Source organism: Cherax quadricarinatus, chromosome 42 (assembly GCF_038502225.1).
Source record: "Cherax quadricarinatus isolate ZL_2023a chromosome 42, ASM3850222v1, whole genome shotgun sequence".
Classification (NCBI taxonomy): Eukaryota; Metazoa; Arthropoda; class Malacostraca; order Decapoda; family Parastacidae; genus Cherax; species Cherax quadricarinatus.
In genome coordinates, this window is record NC_091333.1 from 258,926 (window position 1) to 272,219 (window position 13,294).

Here is a 13,294-nt window from a genome sequence, read left to right on the forward strand (position 1 = left end):
TCAGAAGTGCGTGCCATAGTGGTCTCCTGTTTGTGCTTGGGCAGTACGTTTGAAACGTGCTGCATGGGGCAGGTACCAGTACAATAGAACCACAGAGAGACTTCTTGATTTTAAGTGGAAGCGAGCGGTTCCTCGCCATGTCATCCATGACGCTAAACGCACTTGCTGGCGAGATTATGTTTCCACCATCACCTCGGCTTCCTCTATGAGTGCAGTCTGGAAAAAAGTACAGAAACTGAGTAGTAAATACTCTCCTGACCCGGCTCCTGTTCTGCAGGTTGCCGGTGTTGATATAGCAAACACTCTTGACGTTGCCATTGAAATTGGCAATCATCTGGTCCGTATTTCTCAGGGGCTCCATCTATGCCCCTCATTTCTTTCCTTGAAGTCTGCCAGAGAGTTAGCACCCTTAGACTTTTCTTCTCTCAAAGAAGAATCTTATAATATGCCTTTTACACTTCTGGAACTAGAGGCAACACACTCAGCTTGCCAATCATCGGCAGCTGGGCCTGACGGCATTCATATTCGGATGTTACAACATTTACATCAGTCAGCCCTTACAGTCCTCTTACAACTCTTCAGTCTTATTTGGTCACAAGGAGTTCTTCCCAAGCTGTGGAAATCCGCCATTATTCTTCCTTTCCACAAACCGGGTACTATGAGACATGATGCCTCCCACTATCGTCCCCTTTTGCTCTAACTAGTGCAGTTTGCAAAGCGATAGAACGTCTGGTAAACTGACGTTTAATATGGTATCTAGAGACACACAGCAGTCTCTCCACTAGTCAATATGGCTTTCGTAAGGGCTGTTCTACCATAGACCCCTTACTACACTTGGATATGTATGTTCGTAATGCCTTTACCAATTATCACCTAGTTATTGCCATATTTTTTGATCTTGAGAAGGCATATGACACAACTTGGAGGTATAATATTTTGGCCCAAGCCCACTCCTTAGGCCTCCAAGGCAGTCTACCATCCTTCCTTAAGAACTTCTTAACTGACAGACATTTCCATGTTCGGGTTAATAATATGCTCTCCCCGGACTTTGTCCAAGCTGAAGGTGTCCCCCAGGGATGTGTTCTGAGCACAACACTTTTTCTCCTTGCTATAAATGATTTGGCCTCTGTTCTTCCATCCAATATTTGGTCATCACTCTATGTTGATGACTTCGTTATTGCTTGTGCAGGCACTGACTGTCACCTCATTACAGTTTCTCTCCAGCATGCGGTCGACCGTATTTCTAATTGGGCCACCATGCATGGATTTAAATTTTCCAGTACTAAAACTCACCAAATTACTTTCACTAGATGCTCTGTCATCTCCACTCGTCCTTTGTACCTCTATGGCTCAAATATCCCTGAATGTGATACGGTCAGGTTTCTAGGCCTTCTCTTTGACCATAGGTTATCCTGGAAACCTCACATTACCTCTCTGAAAGCAACTTGTCACAGCTGGTTGAACCTTCTTAAAACTCTTGCTCATCTTTCATGGGGAGCTGATCATCGAACTCTCCTTCACCTACATTCACCTCTCATTTTATCGAAACTCGATTATGGTGACCAGATCTATTCAGCGGCCTCTCCTGCTACTCTCTTTAGCCTTAATCCCATCCATCACCAGGGATTACGTTTATGCCTTGGTGCTTTTCGCTCTTTCCCTGTTGAGAGCCTCTGTGCTCTAGCGAATATTCCATCCTTGTCCAATCGCGTGATGCCCATTGCCTTCACTACTATGTTCGCTCTCGTGATCTCCATAATCCTTCCATATATAGAATAGTCACCGATGTTAGTAGACATTATTTGTTCTTCGCCCCTGTTTGCTCCGTCCCTTTTCTCTTCGCCTACATTCACTCTTGTCTTCCCTTCAGTTACCACCTTTCTATGTTCATGTAGCATCTCACTCCCCCCTTCCCCGGGAAGTTCCAGCTGTTCAAGTCTGTTCTTTCTCACTCCCTTGGGCGAAAGCCCAACTGCCTATGGTAGCTTCCCGCTCTCTTTTTCTTGACCACTTCTGCTCTCATTCTCATGCCATCGCAGTGTACACAGATGGCTCTAAGTCTTCTGACAGCATCGGATTTGCGGCAGCGTTTCCGGGCAGTGTCATGCGAGGACATTTACTATCCTTGGCTAGCATTCTTACAGCTGAATTGTATGCCATTCTTGCAGCACTTATCCATATTGCATCAATGCCTGAGTCATCATTTGTGGTTGTCTCAGACTCCCTTAGTGCTTTACAGGTTATACGAAAATATGATACACCTCACCCCCTAATTCTCCGTATCCAACTTTGGCTATGCCACATCTCTACCAAGCATAAAGATATTGTTTTTTGTTGGGTCCCTGGTCATGTTGGCGTACAGGGCAGTGAACAGGCAGACACTGCTGCGCGGTCAGCAGTGCATGACCTACCAGTTTCATATAGAGGTGTTCCATTTATGGACTATTTTGCTGTAATAGCTACCCACCTTCACACCCGTTGGCAACAACGTTGGTCTAATCTGCTCGGTAACAAACTTCAGTCTATTAAGCCGAGTATTGGTTACTGGCTGTCTTCTTGTCATCAGTGTCGAGGTTGGGAGACTACTCTCTCCCGTCTTCGCATTGGCCACACTCGTCTTACTCATGGGTATCTCATGGAGAAGCACCCTGTTCCTCTCTGTGAGAAGTGTCAGGTTCCAGTATCGGTTAGCCACATTCTGTTAGACTGCCTTCTCTATCAACGAGCACGCAGAATTTACCTCCAACGTCGTCTCCGCTCTACTACTCTCTGTGTTTATTTTCCCTTCTTGCTGATGGACCCTCCTTTAATCCTAACTCTCTCATTGACTTCTTGGCAACAACTGATTTACTCCACAAACTCTGATGATGATACCTTTCGCACTCCCCTCAGCCCTTTCTACCTCAATCTCTTGCTACCCTCTACCCCAGCACTATCCACTGCCCCGCTGTTCTCCATAACCTACTAATCATCCCTCTCCCTTTTGCCACCTGATACCCTCGCTTCCTTCCTGCCCTGCAGTGCTGTATAGCCCTTGTGGTTTAGCGCTTCTTTTTGAACCACATATAGGTCAGTACCCTCCACGTGGTATTATCTAGACATCTTATTCACTGTTTGGTTTGTCAGAGTGATTTTTCTTTCAGGTGAGATCTCTGTTGGAAGACATAGCCATGGTAGCTATGTAGATGTTGCTTCTTGAGAGGGTCTGTCTGATGTTGGCTACTTCTCTAAATTGGGTTAGGAATCTGTGTTTCTTCGTGGTAGCATTGTTAATGGAGTTCAGTATTTTCACTACCTTGCATTTGCAATCATGTTTTGTATACAGTAGAGAGGGAAGTGTAAGTATGTGAAGGCATGAGTAATGTACGTACAGTGGAACCTCAAAAATCGAACTTAGTCCGTTCCAGGAGCTAGTTCTAAATTCGAAAAGTCTGAAATTCGAAGCAATATTTCCCATAAGAAATAATGGAAATACAATTAATCCATTCCAGAAACCCAAAAATATTCACACAAAAAATGCACTTTATAGAGATTAATTACAGTTTTACATACCTGGTTGATCAGGCTCTGATCCACCAGGAGGCCTGGTCTCAGACCGGGCCGCGGGGGCGTTGACCCCCGGAACTCTCTCCAGGTAAACTCTCTCCAGGTAAACAACAAATACTATAGTTTTTAATTATGTATAGTAATACATATAAAATAACATTTTTACTTACCTTTATTGAAGATTGGTGATGGCATCTGGAAGATAGGGAGGAGGAGAGAGGGAGTTGGGGTTAGTGTTTGGAAGGAGAATCACCCTCCATGAGGACTTCAGGTAAAGCCCTCTCTGGGGTTACTTCCCTTCTCTGTCTTTTAATGCCACTAGGACCAGCTTGAGAGTCACTGGACCCCTGTCTCACAAAATAACTGTCCACAGTCCTCTGTTTCTGGCGCCTCTATAACATTTCCCTAAAATGGGACATGGTTCTGTCACTGAACTTGTTGCAAAGATGGCTTGTTTCAGCTTGCTCAGGGTGGTACTTCTGCACAAACATTTGGACATCATTCCACTTGGCACAAATCTCCTTAATCTTTGAAGAAGCCACCTCATCCACTCCCTATATTAACACCTTTCGCAACATCAGCTCCCTTGATTTGTTCTTTCTTTGACAGGATAGAACTGATGGTCGACTTGTTTTTCCCATATATCCTGGCAAGCTCAACAAGTCTCACACCACTCTCATACTTCTGTATTATTTCCTTCTTCACATCTATGGCGTTTCTCACTTTCTTTACCACAGGGGTACCTTTAGCAAGTTTCTTTGGGCCCATGGCAGCTTATTTCACAGTCCCACAAGCACTAAACACAACGAAATAATCGTAAAATGTGTGAATGAGAGCGCAGGTTAGTGTTCACTCAAGCATAAACAAAGCTAGACTGTTCACGGCGCCTGCGCGGGGACGCAGACAGAGCGCGCGGCAGACAGGTCCCGTACCCAGCAGTCCGAAAATAGGGGCACGTTCGATAATAGGGACACAGTTTGTCCGAAATAATGGTCCTATTTTCGAAACGTTCGATATGTGATACGTTCGATTTTTGAGGTTCCACTGTACTAGAATTCGTCTTCCAAGAATTCAAGACTGGAGATATACACAAGTCTAAGGAAAAAAACAGCTACCATGCTTTTCTTAGTGCAAGTGTCATGGCATGAGTAGAAATGAATAAGGTCATCTTCTGTAGATTCTTATAGTATTCATTTACATTTTCAGTTTTCAAGATTCTTCAATTGCATCTCTCACACTTTTTATTTCTTTGTATGTTTCATATTGATCCATTAAATTCTTCATAACAGTCATATAGAGTAATACAGTGGTACCTCAGGATACGAACAGCTCAAAACTCGAACAGTTATGTAAGTATATTTATGTAAATGCTTTCGTAAGTGTATTTTTGGGGGTCTGAAACAGATTAATCTAATTTACATTATACCTTATGGGAACAAATTCATTCAGTATCGGCACTCGAACAGCCTTCTGGAACGAATTAAGTTTGTATCCTGAAGTACCACTGTATATGGCATTTTAATGTGTCACATTAATTCATTAGATGTTCATAACAATTGAGTACACCTTTGCATTCAGCTATGTTTGTGGACATTGGGGAGGAAGGGGAAGTAGGGGAGTGGCTGATGCCTCATCACTTAATTCCTCCAACCACCGTTACTATCTTCAGTAGGAGGTAAGTTGACTAACTATGAACTTAAAAATGTTCAAAGAATCGAGTAGTAGTTTTCTAAGCAGTATGAAATGGCACTCCTTTCACACATTCTTTTGTTCACTTTACAGTTTTAGAACCATAAACTCCAATGGAGACTTAGACCTATTTAAGAAACTTATCTTTAAAGTGATAACACAATTGATGGCCACCACTAAAAATTATTATTATTATTGTATTTACTAAAAAGCACCAAACTTGGAAAGTCATACAGTGCTCAGTGGTTGAGAAAAACATGGTGAGTACTGAACACAAAGTCAGACTTAGTACAGTAACCTAGTTTCATGCAAATTATTATTATTATTATACATTATTATTATTATTATTATTGGGAAATGTTGAGTGAATGCGTGGGGAGTTTTGAATCAAGTGTGAAAGTAATGGTGGTTGGGGATTTCAATGCTAAAGTGGGTAAAAATGTTATGGAGGGAGTAGTAGGTAAATTTGGGGTGCCAGGGGTAAATGTAAATGGGGAGCCTTTAATTGAGCTATGTGTAGAAAGAGATTTGGTAATAAGTAATACATATTTTATGAAAAAGAGGATAAATAAATATACAAGGTATGATGTAGCATGTAATGAAAGTAGTTTATTAGATTATGTATTGGTGGATAAAAGGTTGATGGGTAGGCTCCAGGATGTACATGTTTATAGAGGGGCAACTGATATATCGGATCATTATTTAGTTGTAGCTACAGTTAGAGTAAGAGGTAGATGGGAAAAGAGGAAGGTGGCAACAAGTAAGAGGGAGGTGAAAGTGTATAAACTAAGGGAGGAGGAAGTTCGGGTGAGATATAAGCGACTATTGGCAGAAAGGTGGGCTAGTGCAAAGATTAGTGGGGGGGTTGAAGAGGGTTGGAATAGTTTTAAAAATGCAGTATTAGAATGTGGGGCAGAAGTGTGTGGTTATAGGAGGGTGGGGGCAGGAGGAAAGAGGAGTGATTGGTGGAATGATGAAGTAAAGGGTGTGATAAAAGAGAAAAAGGTAGCTCATGAGAGGTTTTTACAAAGCAGAAGTGTTATAAGAAGAGCAGAGTATATGGAGAGTAAAAGAAAGGTAAAGAGAGTGGTGAGAGAGTGCAAAAGAAGAGCAGATGATAGAGTGGGAGAGGCACTGTCAAGAAATTTTAATGAAAATAAGAAAAATTTTGGGAGTGAGTTAAACAAGTTAAGAAAGCCTAGGGAAAGTATGGATTTGTCAGTTAAAAACAGAGTAGGGCAGGTAGTAGATGGGGAGATGGAGATATTAGGTAGATGGCAAGAATATTTTGAGGAACTTTTAAGTGTTAAGGAAGAAAGAGAGGCAGTAATTTCATGCACTGGTCAGGGAGGTATACCATCTTTTAGGAGTGAAGAAGAGCAGAATGTAAGTGTGGGGGAGGTACGTGAGGCATTACGTAAAATGAAACGGGGTAAAGCAGCTGGAACTGATGGGATCATGACAGAAATGTTAAAAGCAGGGGGGGGATATAGTGTTGGAGTGGTTGGTACTTTTGTTTAATAAATGTATGAAAGAGGGGAAGGTACCTAGGGATTGGCGGAGAGCATGTATAGTCCCTTTATATAAAGGGAAAGGGGACAAAAGAGACTGTAAAAATTATAGAGGAATAAGTTTACTGAGTATACCAGGAAAAGTGTACGGTAGGGTTATAATTGAAAGAATTAGAGTAAGACAGAATGTAGGATTGCGGATGAGCAAGGAGGTTTCAGAGTGGGTAGGGGATGTGTAGATCAAGTGTTTACATTGAAGCATATATGTGAACAGTATTTAGATAAAGGTAGGGAAGTTTTTATTGGATTTATGGATTTAGAAAAGGCATATGATAGAGTGGATAGAGGAGCAATGTGGCAGATATTGCAAGTATATGGAATAGGTGGTAAGTTATTAAATGCTGTAAAGAGTTTTTATGAGGATAGTGAGGCTCAGGTTAGGGTGTGTAGAAGAGAGGGAGACTACTTCCCGGTAAAAGTAGGTCTTAGACAGGGATGTGTAATGTCACCATGGTTGTTTAATATATTTATAGATGGGGTTGTAAAGGAACTAAATGCTAGGGTGTTCGGGAGAGGGGTGGGATTAAATTTTGGGGAATCAAATTCAAAATGGGAATTGACCCAGTTACTTTTTGTTGATGATACTGTGCTTATGGGAGATTCTAAAGAAAAATTGCAAAGGTTAGTGGATGAGTTTGGGAATGTGTGTAAAGGTAGAAAGTTGAAAGTGAACATAGAAAAGAGTAAGGTGATGAGGGTGTCAAATGATTTAGATAAAGAAAAATTGGATATCAAATTGGGGAGGAGGAGTATGGAAGAAGTGAATGTTTTCAGATACTTGGGAGTTGACGTGTCGGCGGATGGATTTATGAAGGATGAGGTTAATCATAGAATTGATGAGGGAAAAAAGGTGAGTGGTGCGTTGAGGTATATGTGGAGTCAAAAAACGTTATCTATGGAGGCAAAGAAGGGAATGTATGAAAGTATAGTAGTACCAACACTCTGGGTGGCCTGGTGGCTAAAGCTCCCGCTTCACACACGGAGGGCCCGGGTTCGATTCCCGGCGGGTGGAAACATTCGACACGTTTCCTTACACCTGTTGTCCTGTTCACCTAGCAGCAAATAGGTACCTGGGTGTTAGTCGACTGGTGTGGGTCGCATCCTGGGGGACAAGATTAAGGACCCCAATGGAAATAAGTTAGACAGTCCTCGATGACGCACTGACTTTCTTGGGTTATCCTGGGTGGCTAACCCTCCGGGGTTAAAAATCCGAACGAAATCTTATCTCTTATCTTATATGGGTGTGAAGCTTGGGTGGTAAATGCAGCAGCGAGGAGACGGTTGGAGGCAGTGGAGATGTCCTGTCTAAGGGCAATGTGTGGTGTAAATATTATGCAGAAAATTCGGAGTGTGGAAATTAGGAAAAGGTGTGGAGTTAATAAAAGTATTAGTCAGAGGGCAGAAGAGGGGTTGTTGAGGTGGTTTGGTCATTTAGAGAGAATGGATCAAAGTAGAATAACATGGAAAGCATATAAATCTATAGGGGAAGGAAGGCAGGGTAGGGGTCGTCCTCGAAAGGGTTGGAGAGAGGGGGTAAAGGAGGTTTTGTGGGCAAGGGGCTTGGACTTCCAGCAAGCGTGTGTGAGCGTGTTAGATAGGAGTGAATGGAGACGAATGGTACTTGGGACATGACGATCTATTGGAGTGTGAGCAGGGTAATATTAAGTGAAGGGATTCAGGGAAACCGGTTATTTTCATATAGTCTGACTTGAGTCCTGGAAATGGGAAGTACAATGCCTGCACTTTAAAGGAGGGGTTTGGGATATTGGCAGTTTGGAGGGATATGTTGTGTATCTTTATATGTGTATGCTTCTGAACTGTTGTATTCTGAGCACCTCTGCAAAAACAGTGATAATGTGCGAGTGTGGTGAAAGTGTTGAATGATGATGAAAGTATTTTCTTTTTGGGGATTTTCTTTCTTTTTTTGGGTCACCCTGCCTCGGTGGGAGACGGCCGACTTGTTGAAAAAAAAATTATTATTATTATTATTATTATTATTATTATTGTTGTTATTATTGTTGTTACAGTATTATATTGATGGGAAAGTGCTACACCCATAAGGATCATTCAGTACCTGGGGAACAAGAGGTAATTAGCTTTAATCCAAGGAAGTGAAGGGTGGTTTTTAATTCCCTGTATCAAGATCTCTTCACCAACATCAGGGCACCACCTCTGATATAATTAATACAAATGTTACAGTAAAATAGCCCAAAATATTGAATAGACAGCCAGAAGAAACTAAATATTTTTTAAAGAAAGTTGAAAGTATCAAATATTACTGGCTGGATGCTTTTGTGATTATACTCTTTTTCTCTTCCCCTTAAAAAAAAGTACTTTAGGGGTTAAATACCACTTGGGGATAGGAAGTCAATCAGATTTGATCCATAAGGGGAATAAAGAGGGACTGGTCCCAAACCTGCACACCAAAATCATTCCACATGAAAGCAGGGATGCAACGAATACACTAAAAGAAAACTCTGATTGTAAGGGAACCAAGACTCTTGACCTCTCTCCCTTTGTAAATAAGAGGAATTACCCTGGCTGTCTCTGAGAGGGAACTTAATATGTTCCTCAAGTCAGTTCCTGTTTGGCTGAGCTGTGATGTATATGTTGGACTGCCTGCAGCTGGCGCTAGCAGCATGGTCAATTAGGCCAGCAACCAGGAATTCTGGCTTGGGATCAGGCTGTGAGGGAAAGGTTGGGAAAGGCATGGGGGCAGTGACCCCCAAAATTTACTCCAGGTAGAATAAAAACACCACCCCCAACCACTCCTCTCTCTTCAGTCTTGGTTAAAATTATAAGCCAGAAGATAGCCATTACCTGTATTCATAGGTGCAGTATCCGCTACCTATGTTAGCAGGTATTGTACCCACTACCCATGTTCACAGGCACATCACCTATGTTCATAAATACGATACCCATTATCTGTTATTGGTTCTGGGATTACCTTTTTCACTGCCCAGTCTCAGACCAGGTCTCCTAGGTTAGAAAGAAAATATTACAAGATTGAGAACTATTAGGAAGTATATAGGAAAGTAAAGGAATGTGTATAATGAAAGTAAAAACAAGTTTGTAAGAGTTACTTGTCATCTTACCTGTTCATGAGAGAGAAATGTGGTTTGAAATTCTGCCAGAGTACAAAAAATTAACAGATTTCCTTTTCACACTCATTTCACAGGACAGTAGTACTTAAAGAACAAAAAGGCACAATACCATGACTGGAACAATACACAAATAGCCCACACATTTATTTGTAAATGGTCCAAGTCAGACTGAAATGTCGTCATGAGCTTCTTTCTCCTATGTGCGGCTTATATGTGCATGGACATTAGTAACTCCCTGCATGGTTGCTGTTTACCAAGATACTACCATGTTCACAGATAGAATATCTATTGCCCATTTCCTTAGTGCTTCTTTTTGATTATAATAATAATAATATTGCCCATTTCACAGATATGGTACTTATAAGTTGACTATCATGGGTCACATACTGGACATGGTCAGATGACCAGAACTGCAATAAACCAAGAGATTTCTTTCTCTTACATGGCTACTGTATACCTAACATATTTATGAATTTTGTTTTTTATATTTTATAGAGTAATGGTGACTGGATGTGATGATCAAACTCGTAGATTTCTTATGGACAACTATGGCATTGATAATGTTCCAGCCATGAAGGCCATCGAGAACATTAAGGTTCACAATTACATTTGACATGCAGTCCTCTAATGCTGTAATAATGTTTTATATTTTTGTATAATTTCAAACAAACTTTGTATGAGAAGGCTTTATTTTAAATGCTGATTATTTTTATCATAATAACTTAAAAGTTATTATTTTTAACACAATTTTACGCTGAAAGATGTACGTACGTTTACTTTTTTGTTGTGATACCCAGCCAGATGAATCGGGCTCCAGTGGCAAGACACAGTCAGACATTGTGCCCAGACCAAAGCCTCGCTCAGGACTACTGAACTCTCAGGATGCTACAGTGAGATTTTTCTTTCAGTTGTATTTTTTCTTATTGATTTTCAAAGTGCTGAATCTGCAGATGTCATACAGCACTGGGGAATAGGATCTAGGTAGTCAGGTTTGATCCAAGGAAAATGTAGCTCAAGTTCAATGGATCAAGAGTTCTTCATCAAGATGAAGATGACTAACTTAGCTTGCAAATGGAATGTTGTAAAAAATGTCTTAGATACTAAATGAGGTAACCCTTAACCCTTTGACTGTTTCGGTCGTATATATACATCTTACGCGCCACTGTTTCAGATGTATATATACGCCTAAATTCTAGCGGCTTCAAATCAAGCGGGAGAAAGCTGGTAGGCCTACATGAGAGAGAATGGGTCTCAGTGGTGGGTGTGCACCCTGTGAAAAAAATCTGGGACTCAGTGGTGCATTGTGGGAACGTCATCTTGGTAGTCCATTTTCACCATGCCTTGCGGTAAGAAGTACCTCACTCCTCAACGTATTGGAGGTCTACTGTTCCCAAGTGATAGTTCTAACAGTGATGGAAGTGCCAGGGAAAGTGAATTTCATGGTTTTGGAGAGGGTGTGACCGAAAGCAGTGCCCAGGATTACGTAATTAGTGATGAAAACCCTGATGACCCACAACTGTCCACCTCTGGTGCTGGCACATCTCATTCACGTTCACCTGTACCAGGACGAAAAAGAAAACTATTTCCCCATTTACAGGACTCAGATCTGAGCAGTGAAAGTGATAATGATAGTTATTTCAAAGTTATTGACAGCAGCTCGAGTAGCAACAGTGAGGGGGAATATTCGCCAGTGAAACGGCAGTATGTTCAACACAGCATGCATTCTGTTAGTGTGCCTTATGCCCTTCCAAGGCAAAGGAGTAAATCTGGGAGTACATCCTGTGGCCCTACACCACGACCTGACAGTGAAGATGATGATATTGTTACAATGGGGATGTGTAATGTGTGTGGGGAAGAAGGTGATGGTGGTGGTGATGTTGGCAGTGGCACAAGTCATGTGGAACCAGCAGCGGGCCATGCTACTACCGACGCTGCTGACTCTGCACAACTACAACCAGCCTCACCCAATGCCACACTCCCACAACAACCACAACCTGCACAACCACAACCACGTTTCAATATCCAGAACCCACCAGCAGACCGCATCTGGGATTGGCAGCAAGGTGACGATTTTATTCCCAATCCCCACGACTTTGATGAAACACAAAGTGGAATACGGCCATCGTGTACAGTTGGGAACAATGCCACTGAACTAGAATGCTTTCAGTAATTCTTTGATGAACCCCTAATGGACATTATTGTCAGGGAAACCAACACATACTATGAGTACACCATGGCAAATACACTTCTTTCACCAAGATCACGACTACAGTGGAAGGATACAACTGTGGCAGAGATGTACCTGTTCTTTGCCACAATAATGCTTATGCCACATGTGTATAAGCACACTGTCACCACATACTGGTCAACAGAACGCCTGATTTCAACCCCAGATTTTAGTGACATTACAGGAGTAAATCGTTTTTTGATACTGTTATGTATGTTACACTTTTCAGACAAAACAAGGCCTGACAGAACCGACAGGTTATATAAGATCAGAAATGTGTTTATTTACCTGAAACAAAAGTGTTGCATGTATTTTTATCCCTTCAGGAAGCTTGTTATTGACGAGTCTTTGATTTTATTCAAAGGAATCTCTCATTCAGGCAGTACATACCAAGCAAGAGGAAACACTTTGGTATAAAGTTATTTGTACTGTGTGATTGCAGAAGTGGTCTCGTTTTGGATATCATTGTGTACACTGGCAGTAATACATTGAGAGATACCAGGAAGTTATTGAGTATCTCTGGTGATGTGGTTCGAACAATGATGGAACCATATCTTGGTAAGGGGCATATATTGTATACTGACAACTGGTACACAAGCCCCATACTCAGTGATTTCTTGCGAGTGAACATGACAGACACATGTGGCACAGTGCGTGGTAATCGTAAGTAGTATATGCCAAGGTTCGACACTGGCACTCGAAGAGGTGAGGTGCAGGCCTTTGCTGCCATTGACATCATGGCATTTCAGTGGCATGACAAATGTGATGTCACATTTTTGACATCAGTTCACCGAAACAAAATGGCACACACTGGCAAGCACAATAGAGAGACCAATGAACCCATTCTAAAACCTGCAGCTGTCATGGACTACAACCTCAATATGCGCTTAGTGGACAAATGTGACATGTAGATTGGGTTTGCTGATTGTGTACGCAGGAGTTATAAATGGCATATAAAACTTTTTTTCCATCTTCTTGATATTTCCCTACTAAATGCTTATAACATATACAAGTTGAGGACCAACAACAAACCAAAATATGGTGAATTTTGTTTGTCAGTCATCAGACAAGTAATCGTCAAGTGCCAAGGAGCAACACCTGTAATAGACCAGCGCTCACTAAATTACCAACACATGCCATCTCGTTTGAGGCCTGGT

The 13,294-nt window shown here is 41.7% G+C and overlaps 1 protein-coding gene across 6 annotated transcripts in view; it reads left to right on the plus strand.

Moving 5' to 3' along the window:
• Positions 1-13,294, plus strand: part of LOC128695561 (EF-hand domain-containing protein 1-like) — a 101,554-nt gene that overhangs the window by 70,871 nt on the left and 17,389 nt on the right. For all 6 annotated transcript variants that reach the window (XM_070093175.1, XM_070093178.1, XM_070093179.1 and 3 more), the window contains exons 9-11: positions 5,125-5,221; positions 10,406-10,505; positions 10,708-10,800. In XM_070093175.1, the coding sequence (XP_069949276.1) occupies positions 5,125-5,221; positions 10,406-10,505; positions 10,708-10,800 (290 nt within the window). The remainder of the gene's footprint in view (positions 1-5,124; positions 5,222-10,405; positions 10,506-10,707; positions 10,801-13,294) is intronic.